This window comes from Phocoena phocoena, chromosome 18 (genome assembly GCF_963924675.1).
Source record: "Phocoena phocoena chromosome 18, mPhoPho1.1, whole genome shotgun sequence".
Lineage (NCBI taxonomy): Eukaryota > Metazoa > Chordata > Mammalia > Artiodactyla > Phocoenidae > Phocoena > Phocoena phocoena.
Window position 1 is genome coordinate 13,930,409 of NC_089236.1, and position 26,935 is coordinate 13,957,343.

Here is a 26,935-nt window from a genome sequence, read left to right on the forward strand (position 1 = left end):
TTTTCAGACATAAGTGACAGAACTTAAGACAGGCATTAAAGAACTTCCTGTACAAATAGGGCCTGTCATTGCATATGTTCAAACCTCATCATTCATTCAGCAAATATTAATCAAAGGCTTATTACATGCCAGACACTGTTCCTTGCGCTGTCGATACAGCAGGGAAAAAAGCAACATCCCTGCCCTCATGAGGCTTACCTCCTGGTTGCAGATGCTTCCCTTATGGCCTACGGGATGTGATTGTCCTGCTGTCGTTATTATTGTTCCAGGTGAGACTGAAAAGCCTTGTATCCTTGAGCTGATGGATGACGTACTATATGAAGAGGTAGAGGAGCTCCGTCTGGTTCTTGGCACTCCACAGAGCAACTCCCCTTTTGGAGCTGTGGTTGGTGAACACAATGAAACTCTGATAAGGATCAGAGATGATGCTGATAGTAAGAAGCTGTTTCTTGCGTTCAACTGTAAATTAGGAACTGAAATCCATCTGTATTAAAGTTTTAGGTGGCTCAGAAAATAACCCCCTCTTTCTGACTTGGCTTTTAAAGTAATTGAGAAATAGGAAAAAGACTAAGATAAGTGGAGAACGAAGTAAACCATTTAAACTGAAAGTTATGTCGAAGAATATGGTTGATACCTAAATGCTAAATCCCAAGCATTCAGACCTCCCTACTCCTCACATACCCTTGGGTGCAGGTCGTCCTGGGTCAACAATTTCCTCCTTCCCTTCCCTTAGTCAGTGGCCCACTCGTGTAAAATTTTTGGCGCATAGACACAGCCCACAGCACGTGATTTCTGGGGGCTGGTTAATTGCTAAGGAAGGAGCTGGGCCATGCATGCTCAGTTTCTCATGACACACCAGTGATACTGAGCGAGTGGACAGAGGGAAGGCAAGAGAATAATATAATTAAGCTCCTCCCACATGGGAAACAGATAAACCATTAGAAGTGGAGAAAAAAAGCATTCCCTTTACAATTTAATTTGTCCTTGTCTCCCACTGTTTTAGAGACAATTATTAAATTTGGAGAAACCAAATTTAGCGTCAGTGAACCCAAAGAACCAGGACAGTCGGTGGTTATAAAAATTCCAGTGATTCGCCAAGGAGACACTTCAAAGGTTTCCGTTGTGAGGGTTCACACCAAGGACGGTTCAGCCACGTCTGGAAAGGACTATCACCCCGTGTCGGAAGGTATGGGGGCTCCTAGGGCCCATGTCCAGATGAGTTGTGCTCACACTGTGTTAGTGCTGGTACCCTTGAGAAAAAGGAAGAGAGATATCCATCCAACTGAAATACAAATACATGTACTCCTTGAAATGAATCTCCGTCAGGGAAACAAAGTGAATGGAATTTATTTCCAGAGTTTCCCTTTTTGACTGCTGGGTACATGTTTTAGGGACATTTTGAGTTAGTGTGCTAGATGATCTTCTGTTTTGAGTCTACAGTCCTTTAATTTTCAGTGGGTTTTACCTGCGTTATGGCAATCCGACATTAAATAACAATTTTCCTGAATACCCTGTGGCACTGAAAATGTGCACGACAGCCAAGAAGATAGTCATAGAACAACAACAATCCAGGACTTCAAGCTAGAAAGTTTAGTGTTAATGGAGGACAGTAAAAGGGGGACAGATTACCAACCACAGGGCCCGTGAATTCTCTGGGCCTTAGGAACTCATAACGAATACATTTCATCCATCCCTCTCCTTCTTCAAACTTTCGGATCATTTCACCCATTACTTTTATGAGTATAAAACCAGTCAGTTCTTCTCTCTCCCTGTGGATTGTTTACTGGCAAAATAGAGACTGCCAACAGTTTTTGATGATCATAGACCATGGGCATTCATCTTGATCTGCTCACTTGAGAACAAAGTTTAGGAAGTGACAGAATCAGTGATAGAATTAATGAAACAGTTGGAAAAACTAGCATCTTCTACAAAGGAACACTTATTTTCTTTCCACATATGGTAAAAGTTTGATGAACTATAGAGCTTCAAAGTTATCCTCATATTATTTTCTATGTAAAGAATGATAATATATTGGAAATATATGCATAAAACCCAAAAAGAGAGGAAAAAACTGATCAGCTGCTAAATTATAAATTCTAAAATAACTCTTTCTAAAATGAGCATGTTTTACATGAAGGAAACACCTTCTAAATGTGGATGACATGACCTTTAACAGAAGATGCTTTTCTTGTAAAGAAAACAATTCTTTTTGCTAAAACAGAAACAAAATTATATGTATATAGTGATTTGACAAATGAAATCAGAGAAAACTTAAATAACAGTAAATCAACCTGTGTCTCTTTTATCCTATAAATGTCAACGTGTGTTTATAAATATTTATAATAAAAATTTAATAATCTTTCCTGAAATATATTTTAATTTCTCCTTTTATGGTCCAAATTGAGGTAGTCATTTACAATAAACAAAAAATTAAATATAGAATAAACGTTAAAATATTTTTGGGTTAAAAATGTCTAGGGGCTTCCCTGGTGGTGCAGGAGTTAAGAATCCGCCTGCCAATGCAGGGGACACGGGTTTGAACCCTGGTCCAGGAAGATCCCATGTGTGGCCGAGCAACTAAGTCCATGCGCCACAACTACTGAGCCTGTGCTCTAGAGCCTGCGAGCCACAACTACTGAGCCCATGCACCTAGAGCCCACGCTCTGCAACAAGAGAAGCCACCGCTCGCCGCAACTAGAGAAAGCCCGCCGGCAGCAACAAAGACCCAACACAGCCAAAAAATAAATAAATAAATTTATTTTTTTTTTAAATGTCTAAAGTGGCTGAGGAAACAACTATCACCTAGCATGTATACTGTAAGAAAACAATTAATTTAAGCATTTAAAATAAATACTTAAGTTTTCAACTTCTCAGAAACTAGGTTTATATAATTCAGAGGGTTACAAAACTCGAATGTTTACAAGGCCAAGACAAGCAATGAGAATGAGGGAAGCAAGGAAAGTGTGAGGGAAAGATGGAGTGATGGAAATGTTCTTCAACCAGAAAGTCCATTCCGTGCTGAGAAAGACCTGTACTGTCATAGCCAGATGACTGTTGCCAGGCAGAAAAGTGCAAAAGATCTAAAAAATCTGTATTTTTTTATGAAATCCCCAGATGTTGAAGGGTTAGAAAATAAATTTTCATTGCACCTTCACACAGGTCAAATCAAACAAATTGGTGACCCAGAAGTGATCAGCTATTTTCATCCTCTGGAACGAGGACCGTACGCCCTCTTGGGGTATGAGAAATCTAAGGCTAATGGTATCAAAGAACTGGCTAAGGCCAGTGTGGAAAATGGCTGTACCCAGAAACAGAACTAATTTTAAAGATGAGTCTGGCTTCCAAACACAATTTTAAAGAAAAAGATCCTTTTCATAATTGATGGAAGTAGGAAAAGAAAAATACGTTGGAGACACATTTTCTTCTGCCACATTTTAAAGGATTCCTTAATTTAGAATTATAATGATTGAATACCGCCGTTACATGAGAAAGCAGCGTCTGTTATCGTCTCTGATTGGAATGATTATGCATTATATTCTTTATTTTCTCCTCTGAACCAGTTTTTCACAAGGCATTGTAAAACCAACAAAATTGTTTATCCAAGTTTGGTCAGCTGCTTATTCTTGAGTTCAATAAAATCAATTAATTTTTTAACATTTTAAGAATCTCAGAATGAATGGTCAAAAAAGGATTACCATTATTGGGTTTAATTTTCATGACAATGAAGGAATTATTTTTAGTGAGGAGGACAGGGTGAGAGAAAAAAAAACCATTAACATTTTTCTTAAAAAAATTGCTGAATTTCCAAGATTAACATCAACAACCAAAAGAAGTCTTTTTAAAATATAATTTGACATATATTAAAATTTTCAACAATTTTATGTCCAGTTTCTCTAGATATATACATAATGAAAATACTATTCACACTCAATAATGCCTGTGATCGTATATTTGACTTACGTCCTATTGGTTTAGAAATTCTGGGAAATGAGAGGTGAGTTTGTCTGATGGTGCCGATATCGAAATTGTTGATTGTCTATTCCATAACTCTGCATTTTTTCAAACTGTGGGTCAAAAAATCAATTTAGTAGCTTATGATTAGAATTTTCTTCTGGATGAAATGGAGTAGAATAGAAAATATTAGAGTGCAATGCATATCGTAAGAATAGGTGATGTTTTTAAAACTTTTTATTCCATTTTATCCACACTCACATGTGCACACAAACATATACACATAAGTATACTGGGCCACAGTATAAAATATATTTCTCATTGTGGGTCACTGTCAAAGAAGCTTAAGAAAAACTTCACATGTTCCTATGTAAAAGATTTAAACCTGTGATTTTGCATTTGTAGAAATTGAGTTTAAGGAGGGAGAAATCCAGCACATTGTTGAAATTGAAGTAATATTCGATGGGGTAAGAGAGATGAGAGAGGCCTTCACTGTCCACCTAAAACCCGATGAAAATATGATAGCAGAGACGCAGGTAAGTAATTTATGGATATAAATTTGTGGCCAGCATTTTATCATGGAAAATGCGTGTAAGCATCACATAGTGTACAGTTAAATAATCAACTTTATACAACCCTTGATTAAAGTCAATGCACATAATCTCTTTTCACCTCCGAAATAAATTTTGTTTCCATTCGAAAACAAGAATCAAGAAAGTCCTAAATTCCCTGGCAGTCCAATGGTCAGGACTCCATGCTTTCACTGCCGAGGGCATGCATTCGATCCCTGGTCAGGGAACTAAGATCCTGCAAGCCCCGTGGTGCAGCCAAGATAAAAAATTCCTGTCTCTTCCTTGAAAAATCATGTTTACAGAAACTCAAGGACTAGAGCCTCCGAGTCCCACATCAGCCCAGTTACCCTTCCTATTTTAGTCAATAATGACTGAATCTGGGATTAACCTCCAGAGAGAAAGCATAGTCTCAGCACAAAGATGAGGCTATTAGTTTAGTGCCACAACTCATTAAAACACACATTTCAACCCACAAAACAGTTTGCTAACCCTCAAAATTCCCACCTGCTCATCGTAACTTTATTAAATTGATGTCCAGAGCCTCAATGACCCAAATGTTACTGTCCTAACACTTCTTTCCTGTGTTTATTTAATTTATATTGTTTCATCAACCAGATATTCTTCAAGATAAATGTAATTTCCATAGAATTTTGACCTTTAAGCCTAATTTTTAAGGCTAAATGATTTAACGAACAGACCAATGTTTACAGTATCTGTGCTTACATTTACTCTATTTCTTTTATTATATGTTTCACTATTAGCATGAGATCAAGTTGGGGAGACTTTTTTCCCCTTAAGTACAGGTATTTTTAATATTTTATAATTTTTACTACTTGATGGTATTTACAGTGCCTTGGGTTTTTTTTTAAGTCGTATTTAAAATTCAAGAAGTAGGGGCAGAAAATCTTTTTCAAATATATTTTTGTAAGTCTTGATCACATAAGAAGTGAGTCTTTAGTTTTTATGGAGCATCATATTAAACTCTTTTGAGTAAGAGGAACAGAGATTCACTCAAATCACTTCAAGTGATCAAAGCCCCTTTTAAGAAGACACACGTAAATATAGGCTTGGAAACTGCAGTGTATCGTTGGATATTGGAAGATGATTCAGGAACAAAAGGCAAATGTGTCAGTGGGGTTTCCTTGTCATTCTACCCCCAGTAGATGTTCACAGGTTCCTCTTCTGTCTGTGACTCAGCTTCTCCCTCTGCCTGTGCTTCTGTCCTCTGCTCCTCTGAAGCTTCACTTTTCACCTGACTTCCACGTCAGCAGGGTCCATGCTGTCACATGACCTCTAGGATCTGCCTTCTCCCTGGTCTCTTTCAGCTTTCCTCCCACTATTAACTAATTGACTTTTTCATGGATCTTCCACTTTACCACCCCGAGACAGACTTAACTACTATCATCACAATTTAGAGAAAAAAATTCAAGCCCAAATACTTTGTGGGCCACTGGCCAACCCAGGACTCAGGTACCCTCCCCTGCACCATAAGATATGACCCAGGTGCCAGGGTCATGAGGAGCAAAGCACATAGAGCCTGTCACACTGCAGAGGCTCTGGGTGTGACAATTTTTACTATAATGAAGCCATGGACTTGCCAAGCATTGTAAGTATTGTTCTGCACAATAAAAGCAGCAGGAGTCTAATATGTCAGTAATCATGGAGAATTATCTTCTCCTTCTAGGCCACCAAAGCCATTGTGTACATAGAAGAATTGAACAGCATGGCAGATGTCACTTTTCCTTCTGTCCCTCAAATTGTGTCCTTACTGATGTATGATGACACTTACAGAGCCAGAGAGAGTGCTGGACCTGTGTCTGGTTATCCTGTTGTCTGTATCACGGTGAGTAGGAAGTTGAGGAAAATTGTAACGTAGTTAAAATAATCATGAACATTAACCAATATAGTATGGGCTTTGTCATGATGAAATAAAAGTGGGGGAAAACTGCAGGATTTAATCTGTGAACTTTGGAAAGGAAACTGTTGATCAAGTAAAGGTCCTATGTTTCTTCCTTCATCCAACAAAGGTTTACTAACTGATACACACATAGTGTGTTATCTCATATTATCTCAGGGTTTGCCACTGAGAGAAAAATAAATAAGATATGAACTCTACACTCAAGGAATTTAAACATAAGGGAGAGGAAAATATATAAGAATCAGTCACTCTACTATAAGGCGTGATGTGATCATTATACAAACTAGGAGATAGAACAGCAGCTCCACCTGTGAGGGAAGGTTTGGGATCGTCCGATGAAAATGTCAATAGTTTAAGAGTCACATAAGGGGGAATCCCCATAAGGTTAACAGCTGATCTTTCAGCAGAAACTCTGCAAGCCAGAAGGGAGTGTCAGGACATATTTAAAGTGATAAAGGAGAAGAACCTAAAGCCAAGATTACTCTACCCAGCAAGGGTCTCATTCAGATTTGATGGAGACAAGCAAAAGCTGAGAGAGTTCAGCACCACCAACCCAGCTTTACAACAAATGCTAAAGGAACTTCTCTAGGCAAGAAACACAAGAGAAGGAAAAGACCTACAATAACAAACCCAAAACAGTTAAGAAAATGGGAATAGGAACATACATATCGATAATTACCTTAAATGTAAATGGACTAGATGCTCCCACCAAAAGACACAGGTTGGCTGAATGGATACAAAAACAAGACCCATATATTTGCTGTCTACAAGAGACCGACTTCAGACCTAGAGACACATACAGACTGAAAGTGAGGCGATGGAAAGAGATATTCCATGCAAATGGAAACCAAAAGAAAGCTGGAGTAGCAATTCTCATATCAAACAAAATAAACTTTAAAATAAAGACTATTACAAGAGACAAAGAAGGACACTACATAATGATCATGGGATCAATCCAAGAAGAAGATATAACAATTGTAAATATTTATGCACCCAACATAGGAGCACCTCAATACATAAGGCAAATACTATCAGCCATAAAAGGGGAGATCGACAGTAACACATTCATAGTAGGGGACTTTAACACCCCACTTTCACCCATGGACAGATCATCCAAAATGAAAATAAATAAGGAAACACAAGCTTTAAATGATACGTTAAATAAGATGGACTTAATTGATATTTATAGGACATTCCATCCAAAAATAACAATACACATTTTTCTCGAGTGCTCATGGAACATTCTCCAGGATAGATCATATCTTGGGTCACAAATCAAGCCTTGGTAAATTTAAGAAAATTGAAATCATATCAAGTATCTTTTCCGACCACAACGCTATGAGACTAGATATCAATTACAGGAAAAGACCTGTAAAAAATACAAACACATGGAGGCTAAACAATACACTACTTAATAATGAAGTGATCACTGAAGAAATCAAAGAGGAAATCAAAGAATACCTAGAAACAAATGACAATGGAGACACGACAACCCAAAACCTATGGGATGCAGCAAAAGTAGTTCTAAGAGGGAAGTTTATAGCAATACAATCCTACCTTAAGAAACAGGAAACATCTCAAATAAACAACCTAACCTTGCACCTAAAGCAATTAGAGAAAGAAGAACAAAAAACCCCAAAGTTAGCAGAAGGAAAGAAATCATAAAGATCAGATCCAAAATAAATGAAAGAGAAATGAAGGAAATGATAGCAAAGATCAATGAAACTAAAAGCTGGTTCTTTGAGAAGGTAAACAAAATTGATAAACCAGTAGCCAGACTCATCAAGAAAAAAAGGGAGAAGACTCAAATCTATAGAATTAGAAATTGAAAAGGAGAAGTAACAACTGACACTGCAGAAATACAAAGGATCATGAGAGATTACTACAAGCAACTCTATGCCAATAAAATGGACAACCTGGAAGAAATGGACAAATTCTTAGAAATGCACAACCTGCCGAGACTGAACCAGGAAGAAGTAGAAAATATGAACAGACCAATCACAAGCACTGAAATTGAAACTGTGATTTAAAATCTTCCAACAAACAAAAGCCCAGGACCGGATGGCTTCCCAGGCGAATTCTATCAAACATTTAGAGAAGAGCTAACACCTATCCTTCTCAAACTCTTCCAAAATGTAGCAGAGGGAGGAACACTCCCAAACTCATACTAGGAGGCCACCATCACCCTGATATCAAAACCAGACAAAGATGTCACAAAGAAAGAAAACTACAGGCCAATATCACTGATGAACATAGATGCAAAAATCCTCAACAAAATACTAGCAAACAGAATCCAACAGCACATTAAAGGGATCATACACCATGATCAAGTAGGGTTTATTCCAGGAATGCAGGGATTCTTCAATATACGCAAATCAATCAATCTGATATACTATATTAACAAATTGAAGGAGAAAAATCATATGATCATCTCAGTAGATGCAGAGAAAGCTTTCAACAAAATTCAACACCCATTTATGATAAAAGCCCTGCAGAAAGTAGGCATAGAGGGAACTTTCCTCAGCATAATAAAGGCCATATATGACAAACCCACAGCCAACATCGTCCTCAATGGTGAGAAACTGAAACCATTTCCACTACAATCAGGAACAAGACAAGGTTGCCCACTCTCACCACTCTTATTCAACATAGTTTTGGAAGTTTTAGCCACAGCAATCAGAGAAGAAAAAGAAATAAAAGGAATCCAAATTGGAAAAGAAGAAGTAAAGCTGTCACTGTTTGCAGATGACATGATACTATACATAGAGAATCCTAAAGATGCTACCAGAAAACTACTAGAGCTAATCAATGAATTTGGTAAAGTAGCAGTATACAAAATTAATGCACAGAAATCTCTGGCATTCCTATACCTATAAAAAAATAAAGAGTCACATAAGGAAACGTCATTCCTGTATGAAGTGGTTGCCTTACAAATGGCATAGTTAGTTTTTCAATTGCCTTCTCTTACCTATGAATTATAAGCTCCTTGTGAGCAAAAACTGGGACGCATTTATTCTTACTTTGCAATACCTCTGGTGTAATGACGTACATATAATAGGTATACAATAAATGTTTATTGGATTAGCAAGGCAGAAATAATAATGCGGTGCAAGTTACAGAGGTCTTGAAATGTTATATTAAGGAACGTGCACTTCATTTGCTGGGTAGCAGGGAGCCCTTGCACAGAAGAATGGCATGAGAAGAGGGGTTGTATTGGAGTGTTACCGTGGCAACCGTGGTCACCTGACGAGAAAGGCCCTGAATTAGATAGAAAGGTGATGCTTGGAATGGGAAGGAAAAGACCAACCTAAGAGACATCCTACAAAAAGAATCAACCAAGTTCACTGACCCACTGGATGTTGGGGGCAAAATGAGAGAGAGAAGAGAGGGAGAGAGAAAAGAACAAGGACGATTCGACAGCTCTGAGGATTCGAGAGATGATGAAATGAGTATCACTTTTACTCGTATCAGGTTAAAGGTGGAAACTGCCAATAAGCTGTTGGAAATGCAAGATTAGAGTTCATAAACGCTAGCATCGCTAGGACTAGGAATTTGAAAGTTGCATGAATAACATGTAGAAATGGAAAAAAAGTAGCAGTGAAAACACTAAGGGAGAGAGAACTTAAGAGGAATAATTTACACCTTGTTGTGAACTGTGGCCCTAACATAGTTATTTGTTTCCCATAGGCTTGCAACCCTAAATATCCAGACTATGACAAAACAGGATCCATTTGTGCAAGTGAGAACATCAATGACACTTTGACCCGGTACCGATGGCTGATCAGCGCACCCGCGGGCCCCGACGGAGTGACCAGCCCCATGAGAGAAGTGGACTTTGACACCTTTTTCACTTCATCCAAGAGGATCAGTTTAGACTCCATATACTTCCAGCCTGGCTCCAGGGTGCAGTGTGCGGCTCGGGCTGTGAATGCCGACGGCAATGAAGGCTTGGAGCTGATGAGCCCTACCGTAACCATCGGCAGAGAAGAAGGTAGTGCGTGGCCATTTTCACACGAAGGTCGCTGGAGTACCATGGAATGTTATATATGTCTAATTTCCAGTTATTCATTCCTCCAAATGCCCCATGTATTCCGTAATACTCTATAAGGTTTTTGTTTGTTTGTTTGTGGTACGCAGGCCTCTCACTGTTGTGGCCTCTCCCGTTGCGGAGCACAGGCTCCGGACGCGCAGGCTCAGCGGCCATGGTTCACGGGCCCAGCCGCTCCGCGGCATGTGGGATCTTCCCGGACCGGGGCACGAACCCGTGTCCCCTGCATCGCCAGGCGGACTCGCAACCACTGCGCCGCCAGGGAAGCCCTCTATAAGTATTTTTAAATGATAATCTATTTTCGCAAAAATATTCATTAGAAAAGAAATATTTATTCATTTTGCATTTTTCGATCACTGAGCATATGTCAGGCTTTTGGCTGTCATGAAAAATAAGGCAGGATTCCTGCCTTCCAGGAGTCCATACTCAAACTGAAGACACAGACAAAGTTTAGTCTGGACGGGACACAGAAATGCAAAAGTAGTAGTGATGGGTTCTAGCCTGAGTGGATCTGGAAAGGTTTCATCAAAGAGGAGATGCTTAAGCTGAGTCTTGAAAACAGTAGAGGAAAACAAGCGTGAGCAGTGACTCGTAGAAGCATGAAAAAACATGGAGTATTCTGGGAATGACAAGCAGAGAAATGGGGCAGGATGAAAGGGAGAGGAAGGGAGATCAGGAGATGAAGCAGTTGGTACGCAAGGGTCAGATCTGGACAGGGCAGCTCATGTGTGATGCCAGATCCCTCCCAGCTGGTGGCTGGCTGAACAGGAGTTTGCTGGGGCAGGAGGGGAAGGATAGTCCAGGTAGAGAGGTGTGTACTAGTGTCCATACTTGGTTATTAGAGGGGAGGTTGAGGTCAGGGCTAGGGCCCGGACACAGTGGAGGTGGAAAATACATGTGGCCGGAGACAACGCTGACGGGACAGGAAATCCACTTTATAAACTGATCCTTTACTCTGCAGAAGAATGTTTAAATCAGAGTTTTAAAATAACCGTCTTTTAATCAGATTCTATTTCTAAAAATTCCATTTGTGTACAACACTTCGGATGTACATAGGTTGCAGCAAGAGAAGTTATATGTACCGCCTCCCAGCATTATATATTCAGGATCAATATTTATTGATAACATGTAGAGTAACCGTGTTCTTTTATTAGGATTAGAATGTATGGTTTTTAGATTTCTCTTAAAACCAAGCTATTGTGTTGGTACCAAAACTAAATTAAACAATGCCTTAAAATGAGTCGCCCCCAATTAATAAAGCAGACATCCCAGATGCTAGGGCCTGATTCTGATCTGTTTTCTACAAACAGAAAAGAAATGATGTATTGCCTAGTTCTCTGGAAACTGTGATCCAGCATCGGGCGGCCTCTTCCATGGTATTAAAATGAAGACACTACAGTGCTTTCAAAGCAAACGTACGAGGAAGATTTTCATGTTAAAATTCTAGAAAGATAGATAGATTAGACAATGAGTTATAATTTATAATACGCATACTGTAAGAAATTACATACATAGAGAAAACTATATATTTTGCTCTCTAAGAAGGCTAGTTTTTGTTTTTTAGAATGAGTGCATTTTTAGTTTTATTATAAATAATGTAAATTTTATGACTAGTCTTAAGGAGTTAATTCTAAGGCAACAATCTCATTCATTGAATTAAACTACACTTACTTTTTCCTGTTGTTTTTCAGTCGTTTTTACTATGCCTGTTTATACTTTATGTTAAGACGATTTTGTGAATATGACCATAACAGACGGTGTCCAGTACAAATTAAATCCCACTGAATAATATTTATTTTTTCTTAAACTTGATAAAATACCCCCAATGTTAAGAAGAAGCCATTGAACTGTCTGCTGGGATTACTTTTCCCATGATGGTCTTTTGCTTCGTCATATCAACCCTCAGCAGTGCCTTAGTTCACAGAGAATTTTAAAGTACACAGAAAATTAATAGTGCCTGTTTAAAAATATGTACTTCAAGTGTTGTCTGTTATCTTCTTTTAGCATAAATGTTTCATTTTGCCTCGAGGTCTTTGTCCTCCCCGGGTGCCAGGGATAGTGGGAGCAGAGCCCTTCTCAGCTAAATTGTGCTACACGGGTCCCGAGGACCCCGAGTACACAAACCTCATCAGGCTCGCCGTCACCATGCCCCACATAGACGGTAGGTGACTTGGGAAAGCAAATCCATGGAGGTGGTTTGGGCTTCTCTTTACCTGCTTTATTTGACGGAATACAGGCAGACCTCATTTGATTGCACTTCGCAGATACTGCGTTGTTTTAAAAATTGAAGGTTGGTGGCAGCCCCGCTTCCAGCAAGTCTATCAGCACCATTTTTCCAACGCTGCCCGCTCACTTCATGTCTCTCTGTCGCATTTTGGTAATTCTCTCCGTGTTTCAAACCCTCCACCGGCAAAAAAGATGAAGACTCCCTCAGAGGATGGTTAGCATCTTTTAGTAACAGAGTAGTTTTTAATGAAGGTGTGTACCTTGCTTTTTAGACATACGCTATCGCACACTTCATAGCCTACAGTATCGTTTGTTTTTAATTTTTTTATCGCAGTGTAGTTGACTTACAATGTTGTGTTAGTTTCAGGTGTACAGGAAAGTGAGTCAGTTATACATATGTATATATTTTCCATTCTTTTTCAGATTCTTCCCCATATGGGTTATTACAGAAAACTGAGCAGAGTTCTCTGTGCTCTACAGTAGGTCCTTGTTAGTTATCTATTTTATATACAGTAGTGTGTATCTGTCAATCCCAAGCCAGTCTCCTAATTGGTCACTTCCTCCCACGTTTCCCCTTTGGTAACCATAGATTTGATTTCGAGCTCTGTGAGTCTGATTCTGTTTTGTAAATAAGTTCATTTATATCATTTTTTTTTATCAGATTCCACATATAAGTGATACTTGTCTTTGTCTGACTTACTTCACTTAGTATGGTAATCTCTAGGTCCATCCAAAGTTTCTGCAAATGGCATTATTTCATTCTTTTCGTGGTTGAGTAATATTCCATTGTGTATATGTACCACATCTTCTATATCCTAGTAAATTTTAACATAACTTTTATACGCACTGGGAAGCAAAAAATTCAATATTTGCCTCATTGCGTTGGTCTGGAACCAAACCTGCAATATCTCTGAGGTCTGCCTGTTTTCTGAATGACCAAGCATACAATAAATGCTCAGTTTGCAACTTAAGCTTCAAGTCCTGCTTCTTTTGAGTGTTTCTGTTTTCTTTCTGCCCAGTTTTTTTCTCAAGTCTGACAATTTTGATGTTCTTTAAAATTAGATAAATTTCACACATGTCACAACACAATGAAACAAAGCTTTGGTTAACGTGCTCGCTGTCTTTTATGACAGGGAACACTGTGCCTTCAAAACTCTTGAGCTTGGAACTTACAGGAAAGCAATTTGGAATCTCAATCCCTGCCTTCAACACCTATTTGCTTCTCCATATCTGGAGTCTCATAGATCTTTCCCAGTATTTATTGCAACAACTAAGACATCTCCTAGGCATTAAAATAAGGTTAAAAAAAAAAAAGCAATTAACGATGTTAAATTTTGCGTCCATTTTCTCTGGATAGGGAAGTGTGGCCAGAATTTCTGAGTCAGTAACTTTACCCACATTTTATGAACACTTCCTCAAGTACAGAAGACATTTTCAAGTTCTATTCCTCTTAATTCACTTTATTCCTGAAGTATATTAATATTATTACTTAGTATGTTAGTTATATTTTAAGTACCTAAAGGACAGGAAGCATTAGGCAATATTAGGAGCTACGAGGTAGAATTTACCTGCCTTATGAAAAGGACATAATTCTGCTTTGTCTGCTTATTACAAACCCAAATTTATGCTGGTGGGCACAGGTGCACAGAGATCTGCACCTCCTTACTTTACAGTGGAATGTTGGGTCCATATTTGACCACCCTACCTTTAGACCCACGTGGGAGGTGTGATTCAGATGTGCAGAGGGCAGAAGGGACCGCCAGGGAAGGGCAGACCTCTAATAGTTCTTCCTAGTAGAAAGGTTGGTCCCTCGTGCTTCTCCTAGAGCTTGACTTAGCGTTTTCTGAAACATTCGATAGCCGTAGCTCCGCAGAAGCTGACCGGTTCTTTCGCGGGGCCAGAGAATCTAAGAGGGAGAGGTGGAAAAGGTGCCAAGGGAAGACCTCTTTCCCAGTCCTTTTTGCTGCATTGCTCATGCCAGGGCTCAACCAGCTGTGTCCGATGGACTGGATCTAGCCTTCTACCTGTTTTTGTGTGGTCTGCAAGCTAAAAATGGTTTTCACGTTTTTTAATGTTTGGAAGAAGCCAAGCATTCTTCTTCTTCTTTGAAAGTAGCATGTTTCATGACACATGAAAATTATGTAAAATTCTAATCCATTGGCCGTGATTAAGTCTTCTTGCACACGGTTATGTGAATTCCTTTACAAATCATCTGTGGCAGCTCTGGCTCTGCAATGGCAGCTTTGAGCTGTTGCAACAGAGACCTCGTGGCCCACAAATCCTAAAATATTTACAGTTTGGCTCTTTACAGAAGAGGTTTGCCAACTCTTAGCCTATACCGTATAGTGGTAGTTTTCACACTTTTTGGTCTGAGGACACCCTCAAAATTATTTATGGCCACAAAGACCTTTTGTTTTGTGGGTTATAGCTATACATATTTACTGGATTTAAAATTGAGGTATTGTTAAATACGTATTTATTCATTAATTTTAAAATAAGAATAAATCTATTACGTGTTAACACGAAAAACATACTTTTAAGAAAAAGAACTACAATTTATAAAGCAAAACAAAAGAGTGGCATAGTTTCACATTTTTGAAAATATCCTTAGTGTCTGGCTTAATAAAAGACTGCTGTATTCTTATGTCTGCTTCTGCAGTCAATCTATTGCAATATATGATTTATTTTAGCCTCTGAAAAACTCCGCTGTACACTACTGAGAAAATAAGCGTGGAAAAGTCAAATACTAGAGTCGTGAAAATAGCTTTAATGTTATAGATCTCCTGAAATATTCTCAGGGTCCTCTGGGGTCCTACGATACCACTTTTATAATCACCACTCTGCAGTATTTTATAACACTTGTCTTCTCAAGAGATAAAGAGATTATAAACTGTTCAAAGGCCTTTGCTGTTGGTAAAAATGGTAACAGTGATTTACAAAAATCCCTTGTAGGCATGCTCCCTGTGATTTCCACCAAGGAGCTCTCCAACTTTGAGCTCACCCTCAGCCCTGATGGCACACGAGTTGGAAACCACAAATGCTCCAACCTCCTGGATTATACTGAAGTAAAGACCCACCACGGGTTCTTGACTGGTGCTACCAAAAATCCAGAAATAATTGGAGAGACGTATCCTTACCAGTACAGCTCGTCTATCAGGGGTTCCAATACCTTACGCTTCTACCGAAATCTGAACCTGGAAGCCTGCTTATGGGAGTTCGTTAGCTACTATGACATGTCAGAGCTGCTCACGGACTGTGGAGGCACCATTGGAACCGATGGACAGGTATGGATGTTTAGCATCTGAGCTTTGGTCACTGGACAAACCAGTTGCTTTTGTTCAGTTACGTAGACTTGGAATAAATCTCAGCTCCAGTCTTCCATCCTGGTGATGTAGGTTATTAGGCACAAGAAAGAGCAGGTAATTGGCATGAGTGGTATGGAAATCCATGTCTGTTTCCAGAACAATGTGTCAAAATCCATGTATTTTTTAGCAATGGGTCAGTAACATTATCTTTGTATTGAAAGGACACCGTATGGTTATGCTGTAAGCTCCAAATCTACTCTGATATTAGAAAACTCCAAATACGAATTTCTCTTCGAAGTACACATTTTCATTTCTTGTGTTATGTACGGATGGCCGTGATGCATCATGAACGATCTCAAATGAGGGTCCTCAGGGTCAGTCGAGTTTTTCTCCCTTCTTACTCTCTTCTTTCCCCGCCTTCTATCTTTCTCTCCTTCTACTCCCATTTCTCCCCCTTTTTCTTTCTAGTTTTCTCCCCATTTCCTCCCTATCTGGTCCATTTCTCCATCACTAACATAGTCAAAAGTATTTTCATTTAAAGCTTACTGTTAGTTCTACTCTACAATTGGCTGATTCCTCTTCATACTACACAGGCAGACATTTACGCATAAAACACACACACACACACACACACACACACACACACACACAATCCCCTCCCATCACCACCATCACTATTGTCAAAATGATGGTGAAGCAAGGTCTCCATTAGCAGTTATAGTAGAGAATCTAAAATATGTAGGGTGTAGCTTAGATGTGTGATGAGTATTTGAATTAAAAGCCATGCTTTGTCCAACTGGACTAAAACAAAGGGCTTATTTACGTAACTTATACATTAAGACGTTGAATGGTACCCAGAAGATGTCTTATCTTTCAAGATTTAGCTGAGGTGAGGCTGGATTTTTTTTTCTGTGCTATATTCCTGTGATGTTAAACTATAAAACAAGTAGTAACAAGAGAAATGTAGACAGTTAACTGTCAGTTCAATTCCAGAGCAAAGCTGTAAATCTTGACCGGTTCTGCTGGCGTTGATGTCTAAGGGCCACATATTATGTCTGGGAACTGTTGAGCTCCAAGGTAGTGAGACTTTTATCTCTGTCTCCTCTAAAAGCAACAAAATATCCAAAAAATCTCAAGCAAAAACACCAACAGGAAGACAGTGTAGAACAGTGGAAAGAGCCTGCATATTGCAATCAAGCAAATGTGGACTTATATCTGGCTCTGACATTCTCTAGCTACGTCTTCTTGGGCAGGTTACTTAAACCCTCATGAGTGTTACCTCTTCAAGTCCCTCTTTCCCACCCTGTCTTTGCTACCTGGAAGAAACGTGAAAGAAAAAAGGTCCTATTCTCAGAATAAAGACTCATATTAACACATCTACGTCAGCCTCTTCCTTTATAGGTCAAATATCTCCATTCCTTTGGCCGTTCCTCCCAGAGCCTGTTTTCAATCCATTATTAAATCATTCCTGTTTTCTTTCTGGATGCTCTTCTCTCAGGATCTTGCTGAAATCACAGGCTCTATTGGCATAAGCGAAATGGGACATAGTAATGGATTATATTGTAGTTCTGGGTCTTCTTTGTTAAAAAGCACTTCATCCCATGAAGCTTCTCTGTGGGTCTCGTCTAGTCTGTGGTCACTTTTTAGCCTCAAGAATGTTTTCTGTCTTCTCTGCAAATGGCAGTAATTTTCTGTCTTTCATACGTGCAACCCAGACAGGCTTCCCTAGTGAAAACCCTGCACTTAGCCTACTTAAGCTTTATCCTACTTAAGCCTATATCTGCCACTTTTCTGGTGTACCAAGGGCATTTTGAATGCAAATCCGTCTCTCCAGCCAATCCTCAGTATAAAAATGCTCAGCTAAATTAATTTAACTTTGCTGGAGTTTTAAAATCACTGTTCCTCTATTTAGTTAAGTTCCGGGTTTTTTTTCCCATTACAACTGCTAACTAGAAAAGCTATTACCCTGCTTCCGTAGTTGAGCTATTGACTGTTCTACGCCACTAGGTGAAAACTGACACCTGCCGGGTTCAGTGAAGTTTTGCCTGCCTGAACACTTTATGTTACTTTCTACTTAGGGAGAAGAGAGAGTGCAATATAAGAATTATTGAACCATCCAGTTCCCAACTGGCTTGTGTTACCTTGAGGCGTAAGATGGCCAGCTGGTTATATGAGTTTCTTCTGAAAGAACTTTTCTGCTTTCGCATCGTTGAAAATAAATGTAGTAACATAAGCATGCTGGTCAACATAATAGACGTGACCAGATTCAGTGTAAATCATTGAAATTTCAGGTTCTTGTGACGAATTCTTAAAGCCTCAGTGTAAATGGAATTGCAATAGCATCTAATAAAGCGTGTTCACTCTCAGAGTGAAGCTCAGAGATGGCTATCTCGTTTTCCCCAACTTTCTTGGGTTTGAACTTCTACTTCTCTAGTTACTGAGATCTTCTCCTATATCCTCACCTCCCCTGACACATAACATTATTTAAATGTAGGTGAGGGAGAAGAAAATACATATTAAAGTAAAGGAAATATAACTCTTTGAGATATTTTCTGAATTTTCCTCACAAGTTTTAGGTTCTAGAGAAGAGAAAATATCTAATAATATTACTACTACTACTAACAGTAATAGCTAACATTTATTTAGTATTTACTATATGCCTGTCATCGTGTGTAAGTACTTTACATAGTTTCACTAATTCTGTCCTCAAAACAACACTGTGAGACAAATACGAATTGTGTCTCCATTTCTGGAGACGCTGAAGCAAAGAGACTTCAAATAACGTGTCCCACCAGTTCAATTCGTTTGTAAGCCTGTGCTCTTAATCACATCACGATACCTATCTGGACATTTAATTGAGTGAATTAAATGTCATTTAATTGGGCGAATGTGAGGAATGGTTATGGTCACAGATGAAATTGCAAGAAAGGCAAATAAACTTTTTCCTCTGTTCTTTGTACAAGAACAGAAGTAACCCCAGGTCTATTTGTCCTCTGCCAATTCCATACTGCCCTGGCCAAGCAGCTAATAGATGTGTCTTTCCCTCTTCTGGTCCTTTTCTAGACTTGCCACCTTAGATCAAGGCAATCACTCTGCAAACAGATTTTACTAACTGGTAACTGCTTCTGCCAGGAACAACATCATGACAAACCGATGTTTATCTTTAGTGTTCTTAGTAGCTAAAGCTGCTGCCTGGAAATATTGTCAGGGCCCTGCATTTTATTTTGTGATTAAAAAGAGGTTTCTAACACACTCTTAAAGATTTCTGTCTTCTCTAACCTCCCATATTCAAATTATTTCACTTGTAACAGAGAGTTACCAAACTGAAGGGATCACCGGAAATATCCAAGATAGTTATCTGTTCACAGCAGATAAGTGAAGTCAATAAATGAAGCTTTATTAAGTTTTATGCAGTTTGACTACAACTAGCTTTAGCTGATATTAAGACTAGTTCTGCTTTTTCCATCTCGTTCGTTGCCCATTCACTCATTAAAGAAATAATCAGTGAACACCTACTCTGTACCAGGGACCAAATGGGTACCCGGTGAGGACACCAGACACAGACCTCAAACTCCTTCCAAGTCGAGTTATGGAGTCGAATACTTGCTCTTATAAAAGTTAACAATTTTACTTGCCAAGAAGAAGAAACTTGGAATTTCTCTAATGATATTCACCACTAAAATCCCTCCTAATAGTTACTTTCTAAAATGTAAAAGCAGATATAGCAGGAAAAGAAAAATAGAGATAAATAAAATCAATTATTCCGTTCCACCTTTTTGTGTGACCTGTGTTTTATAAATAAAACTTTAACTTGTTTGGGTACACAATGAAAAACACTTGTGATGCAAAGTAGTCAGTAATGTTAAACTAAGTTTTTAAACTATTGGATATTTTCGGTGATTTTTCTCTTGGAAACAACTTCTCTTAAAACTAAAGAACTTCAGTTCATTTCACCTTTCATCAGCCTGACTATTGATGTTAAAAAGTCAGAATCTTAACTCTCACCTTGTTAGGTAAACAGCAACTGATAACATCACTCAAGGAGCATGACTGAGTTACAACAATTCAACTCCAATCATATGACATTGTAATTTACTCATGAGAAGACATAGCCTGATTTGGGGAAAGTACACGTATTTTTTCTGAGTTCCTTGGTTAGTGGAATAATTTTCCTTTTTTAAAAAAAACTATGTGTTTGATTTAGAAACATAGACCTTTGGGGCTAGAGTATACTTTAGAAGTCATCTCTTTCCATTCCATTATTTTCTACTTACTACACTGATTTAATCTTTTTTTTTTTTTAAAGATGTAAGGCACTCTAAATCATTCTGCAAGAAATGGCAAGAAGAATCCAAAATGTATAACTTTCATGAAGTATGTTGCTTCCTATTGTGTCAAATTTGTCAATTAATATTTTTAGTGGTGTAGGTTTTTTGGTTAATGAAAGTAAAGATATTACCATGGAAAGCTGGGAAACTAAAAAAGTATAAAAAAGGAATTCACTCATTATCCCGCTATCACTGTACACAGACATATTTTCTAGTCTCTTTTCAATATACATACACATTTTTAATAGTAGAAGCAAAATGTTATCCATACCATTTTGTAGACTGCTTTTTAACTTAACATATTGTGATTCTTTTCCCATGACAGGGAAAATTCTTCACATAAATGATTTTTGATTACGACATATTTCACCTTGTTGCTGTGCCATCATAATTATTTAAATATTCTTCTATTACTGGTCATTTAGATTATTTATAATCCTATACTGTAGATATCCCATAGAGTTGTCCTTAATCCTAAAGAATTTGTGGACCAGTATTGACCCTCCCTCATTCCAAGGTCCCTTGTGCATCTCTGATATCACAGCCCTTCAGAAAGGCTTGTAACTGGAAAGAAGCCAAAGTTTCCTTCCAAATGTTCCTGGATGTGTAGACTGCTATTACGCAGAGACCTTGGCTAAGAATTCTAACTTGTTAAAACAATGTCTTCCACGGAGTCGCTAAGTACACACTTTACTGAGACTTCAAGCTATTGAGATCTATGAGCCTTCTTTACACATTCACAAACACCACCGTCTTGATGATACAGACATGCATCTGGCAACAGAAGCAGCAACAGAAAGAAATTCCAGCCAATGGGAAATCCCCACCAGTGGTTGTCCTTAGATAAGGTTCTAATGGCTCTGGCTCAGTTTTCAGTCTTTGAAGTAAGCACAAATCACTTGTGCTGCGTAAAGTAGGGTAGCTGCACGACTATCAAAGATTTTGAAATGATTGTTGTTTTCAATATATGTGGTCTAATTGAAAGACCTTGGGTAGAAGAGTCTAATCTGTGCTGTCCAATATGGTAGCCGTTAGCCATGTGTAGCCACTGAGCATTCAAAATGGGGCTTGTCCGAACTGGGATATGCTGTGCGTGTTAAATACATACCAGATTTCAGAGACTTAGTACAGGGGCTTCCCTGGTGGCGCAGTGGTTGGGAGTCCGCCTGCCTAGGCAGGGGACACGGGTTCGTGCCCTGGTCCGGGAGGATCCCACATGCCGCAGAGCGGCTGGGCCCATGAGCCGTGGCGGCTGAGCCTGCGCGTCCGGAGCCTGTGCTCCGCAACGGGAGAGGCCGCAACAGTGAGAGGCCCGCGTGCCGCAAAAAAAAAAAAAAAAAACACTTAGTACAAAAAAAAAAATGTAAAATATTACATTCTAGTTATTTTATATTGATGGCATATTAAAATGCAATATGTTTGACATATTAGGTTAAGTAAACTATTGTTAAAATTGGTTTCACATGCTTCTCTTTACTTTTGGAAATATGGCTACTGGCAGATTTAAAATTACATGTTTGGCCCACGTTATGATCCCATTGAACAGTGCTGGTCTAGATACTTGAGTATTAGTCCTGAATGTACTGAATATTGGGCAAGCCAATTACCTTCTCTGTGGCTTAAGTTCAACACGTGTAAAATAGTGCCTTGCTCAAGTGAAAGCTGCAAAGGAACAAAGTAAATCTGGATTCGTTTTTATTAGTTACATACCTCTATTGCTTACTTCTATAAGAATTTTTAAAGATCTATAAGATAATATGTAAATTGAATAGCTTCAGCTACAAGTCCAAAATAAGCGAGGAATTAAAACTACTTGCAATTTGGACTTCCCTGGTGGTGCAATGGTTAAGAACCTGCCTGCCAATGTAAGGGACACGGGTTTGAGCCCTGGTCCGAGAAGATCCCACATGCCGCGGAGCAACTAAGCCCGTGCGCCACAACTACTGCGCCTGCGCTCTAGAGCCCGCGAGCCACAACTACTGAAGCCCGCGCGCCTAGACCCCGCGCTCCGCAACAAGAGAAGCCACCGCAATGAGAAGCCCGCACACCGCAACGAAGAGTAGCCCCAGCTCACCGCAACTAGAGAAAGCCCGGGCGCAGCAACGAAGACCCAAAAGCAGCCAAAAATAAAATTAAAACTACTGCAATTTTCCTCAGCAATAGTTTCCACCTTGGGCAGCATTGTGAATGTAATTTTTCTCTTGGGGTACTCTTCTTTCTTCCTATTCTTCCCCTTTCCTACCATCTAACACAGATCAGCAGACTTTCTCTTGTCCCTTCAACAGGCAATATCTCCCCAAATATAAACCTCACTTACTAGTAGTGATAGAAACTTATATCGGTATGGTACCTTTCACAGGTCATTTGCACTTTGCACTTTCCCTTTAAATACGGAATTTAAACTATTGTTTGCCTTTGTTGAAGAAACAAATCAGTAAGGATGTGTAAGCTCACTCATCATGTCAGTTTCTTTAAGAGCAGTATACCAGATTTAACATACATTTCTTTCAGTATAAACAAATACTTTTAAAAGTCCTGTGGAATAGGCTGAAGGAAAATGAAGGGTTCATTAAGATGGCATCTAAAGCAGGGGTCCCCCACCGGTACCGTTAGGAACCTGGCCACACTGCAGGAGGTGATCGGCCGGGCAGGTGAGCGAGGCTTCATCTCCTCCCCACCGCTCGCATTACCGCCAGAGCCATCCCCCCGCACCCCCCCTCCTCTTCCGAGGAAAAATTGTCTTCCATGCAACCGGTCCCTGGTGCCAAAAAGGTTGGGGACCGCTGTAGAGGTTACATTGATTGCACTGTGTTCTTCAATTTTACAGGAACGAACAGGTACGTGACCTGGGTGATCTACCTAGTCCCATTTAGGCTCCAATTCCTTTAGACAGAGATTCTAAGCAGACAAAAAGAGCTGGCTGTGGTGAACAAGAAAATGCAATAAGATGCCAATTCCATGTCCAGAAATGAACAAACTCTAGGTTACCAGGAGGATCAAATGAAATCACGTAAGAGTTCGTCAGGGAGCCAAGTAACTTGTTCCTAGGATGTGAATGTTAATAGTTCTCTCCAAAATAGCACACTCAGTAACATCTGATGGATAGAATGTAATGTTGGCAAAATTATTTTTAGCACCTAGAAAGTTTAATTGGAAATCCATGTCTACAGCCTATTCTTTAATCAGTGTTTATTAAAATCACAGGATGAAATAGTCATCTTAATTACCAGTGGCATATGGATTGACAGTTACTCTCCATTACACTGTCAGGGTGTTAAAACTGCACTTCAAGATCCATTCCTCAATGACTGCAGGAATAGCTACCCTTAGAAACTGCTATCTCAGAGGACTTCAGTGCAAAGGCGCCTCTCCTGCCGACCACGTTAGGAGATGATGAGTGTTAGCTACTACACAGCTGAGAATCAGATAATTTGCTTGGTGGATGGTTTTCTTTCGATATATTTTTCTTGGTGATTCAGGTTGTCATTTTGGTGATTTGAGGAGTTTACTTTTAACCCCATGACAAATGATAAATAAGAGCTATCATGTTTTAGATTATTCAGTAACTCCCATGTATGCTTCCTGTTGCCACCTCAGGGTGGAAGGAGAAAAAGACCTATCAGAAAACCTGACTCAAACTTGTAAGCAGTGTGATGTGACCTCAGCCCGTTTCCTCTTTAAAAGAAGACAGTTGTATTTTCCCTGCTATTCTGCCGAGCTATTCTGAGAATTAAGGATGATAACCTTTGTTAGGTGATCTTAAGACCACCCTCAGCTTGGTTTGGAATATGATAAAGTGTGAAAGAGTAGAAAAAGCATGGGCCAAAGGCTGGGGTCTATTATTGGTAGGGCTACTCCAGAAGGAAGTGGGAAATTTGCTTTATTTCTTTGAGTCTTAACTTTCCTCTCTCTCTTTCTATCCTTCATCTCTCTATCCATTCATTCAATCATCCACACATACATATAAATATAACTATGGGGAAGAATGAAAACATTGAGTAGCTTTATTTGTGAACTTAACACGATGTCTGAAAAGTGGTAGATGCTCAATAAATAATTATTAGCGGGCTTCCCTGGTGGCGCAGTGGTTGAGAGTCCGCCTGCCGATGCAGGGGACACGGGTTCGTGCCCCGGTCTGGGAAGATCCCACATGCCGCGGAGCGGCTGGGCCCGTGAGCCATGGCCGCTGAGCCTGCGCGTCCGGAGCCTGTCCTCCGCAACGGGAGAGGCCACAACAGTGAGAGGCCCGCGTAACGCATAAAAAAAAAAAAAAAAAAAAAAAATAATTATTAGCTTACCCTCCATGACCCCAGTCCACCTGCAAAATACAAAAGAAGAAAGTATAAATTGTAAGAAGACACTTCAACTAATTATTTTTGAGCCATCTTAAAGATTACATGGAATCTTAAATGTTACATGTCACCACTAAATACGTTTGCTTCCAGGTCTTTGCCGCTTTATTTCCTCTTCCTCTTCCTCTATATAATAATTTAAAAGTAACTTACAGCACTGTTATTCGTAATAGGCAAAAGCTGGATATAACCCAAATGTTCATCAACTGATGAACGGATAAATAAAATGTGGTATATGCGTACAGCGGGATGCTATTCAGTAATAGAAGTACTGAAACATGCTACACTACGGATGAACCTTGAAAACATTACGCTAAGTGAAGGAAGCCTGTCACAAAAGACCACATGTTGTGTGATTCCATTTATATGAAATGTTCAGAATAGGCAAATGCCTAGAGACAGAAAGTAGGCTAGTGATTGCCAGGGACTGGGGAGGGAGGATGGAATAAGGGGATGACTGTTAATGGATATGGAATTTCTCTTGGAAGTGATGAAAATGTCCTAAAACATTGCGGTGAAATGTTTGCGGTGGTTGCGGTGGAAGTTGCACAACTCCCTGAATATATTAAATAACATTGATTTGTCCACTTGAAATAGGTGAGTTACGTGGTATATGAACTATTTCTTAATAAAGCTGCTACCAAAAAAAAGCACTGTTTTAGTATGCTCAAAATAATGTACTTTAGCTTAAAGATTTCTGCTGCCTATCCTTTGCTGCAAAGGAAATAGTAGCGTAATAACTATTTAATTACTCCAAAATTAAGTGAGGGGGACATTAGTGTTATAAATGCTGTCATTTCCTTTCCTCAATGATTAACTCAAAACCTTCAGATAAGTGAAAGGAGAAAATGGCTTGCACAAAATTAAGCTGGTTTCGTTAGCAACACTGAATCGTGTTGATAGATATAATTTTATTGTTTTAGGTCCTAAACCTAGTGCAGTCCTACGTGACTCTCCGAGTCCCTCTGTATGTTTCCTACGTGTTCCATTCCCCCGTTGGGGTAGGAGGCTGGCAGCATTTTGACTTGAAGTCAGAGCTTCGTCTAACTTTCGTGTATGACACTGCCATCTTGTGGACTGATGGAATTGTCAGCCCCCCAGAAGCTGAACTCCAAGGTGAGCTGACAGAGACTCGGAAAGCTAGTTTTCTTACCTATTTGAATGACTTAAGAGAAATTTTTACTGCAGCTAAAAATAATAGAAGCACCTTTCAATGTATTTTATTTTTATGGTCAATATTTTCAAATAATTTCATTTCTGTCATGGAAAAACTTCTTTAAATTATATCAATGCATCAAATTTTGCATAATACGTGACTGTTAAATATAATGTCCATTTTAGGCGATTAATCATTCATGTGTTACTCAACACAATCTCTCTCTAGATTTTAGAAAGTGGATAGGGAAAGATCCAATTGAAAGTAAGGAATGAACCCCAAAGAAAAAGTTACACATTTTTGTTATGGGAGATGCATTTTAAAGCCCAGTATACACTGTGTCCTGGATTCTAGTTCCGGGTCTGTAGCTAACTAGCTGTGTGATCTCAAACATATTGTTTGACCTTTGGCAGTCAATTTCTTATGAAAGATAGACTAGACTTCTAATTTTCTTTCAGTTTAAAAATTCTATTATTCCATAATACTTTAGCTGAATGTCTTGGAACAGTGGTGGTGCGTGCCACTACAGTTTGGGCCCCCAAATCATCTGCATAACTTTGTTTCAGTCTTGATGTCAGAATCATAATTCAAAGTCCACAAGCATGAAGCTAATGAATCCGTCAGTAGAATTAGTGCTGTTTCTTTTCAGACACGTACTGCTGTTCAGGTTCCACGCATGTCCAACCATCATTACTTCTTACGAGCCAGAGGGAAAATTCGGTTGATAGGACATCTCAAAGTGTGTTGTCTTAAACAGATTAAAATTACCTTAAAGCTATGTGAAAGGTAATATGATCACCCTAAGTAATCAGTCTAGATCATTTCAAATGTTTTAATTCCATATCTTGCCTTAGGAAATGTATATTAAGTGAATCTTAATGCAGATCCATCTCTTGGTTCTCAACTTCTACGTAAGGATCGCATGTTTCCTTCTTCTGTCTGTAGCCAACTTTGGTCACCTTGCTAAATTTCTTGGGGAAGTTTTGGTTTCATTAAGCCTATAACATTTGGAATTACTCTGGAGAGCACAGACCTGTTTCCACCTACATGTCCAGATCTTCAAAATTTGACCAGTTCAT

At 39.2% G+C, this 26,935-nt stretch overlaps 1 protein-coding gene across 1 annotated transcript in view; it reads left to right on the plus strand.

Annotated features, from left to right (window-relative positions):
- FREM2 (FRAS1 related extracellular matrix 2) overlaps nucleotides 1-26,935 on the plus strand; it is a 157,583-nt gene that overhangs the window by 121,849 nt on the left and 8,799 nt on the right. The window contains exons 10-17 of the mRNA XM_065896045.1: nucleotides 270-434; nucleotides 1,004-1,186; nucleotides 4,357-4,487; nucleotides 6,208-6,366; nucleotides 10,129-10,432; nucleotides 12,519-12,650; nucleotides 15,668-15,999; nucleotides 25,624-25,816. Of these exons, the coding sequence (XP_065752117.1) occupies nucleotides 270-434; nucleotides 1,004-1,186; nucleotides 4,357-4,487; nucleotides 6,208-6,366; nucleotides 10,129-10,432; nucleotides 12,519-12,650; nucleotides 15,668-15,999; nucleotides 25,624-25,816 (1,599 nt within the window). The remainder of the gene's footprint in view (nucleotides 1-269; nucleotides 435-1,003; nucleotides 1,187-4,356; nucleotides 4,488-6,207; nucleotides 6,367-10,128; nucleotides 10,433-12,518; nucleotides 12,651-15,667; nucleotides 16,000-25,623; nucleotides 25,817-26,935) is intronic.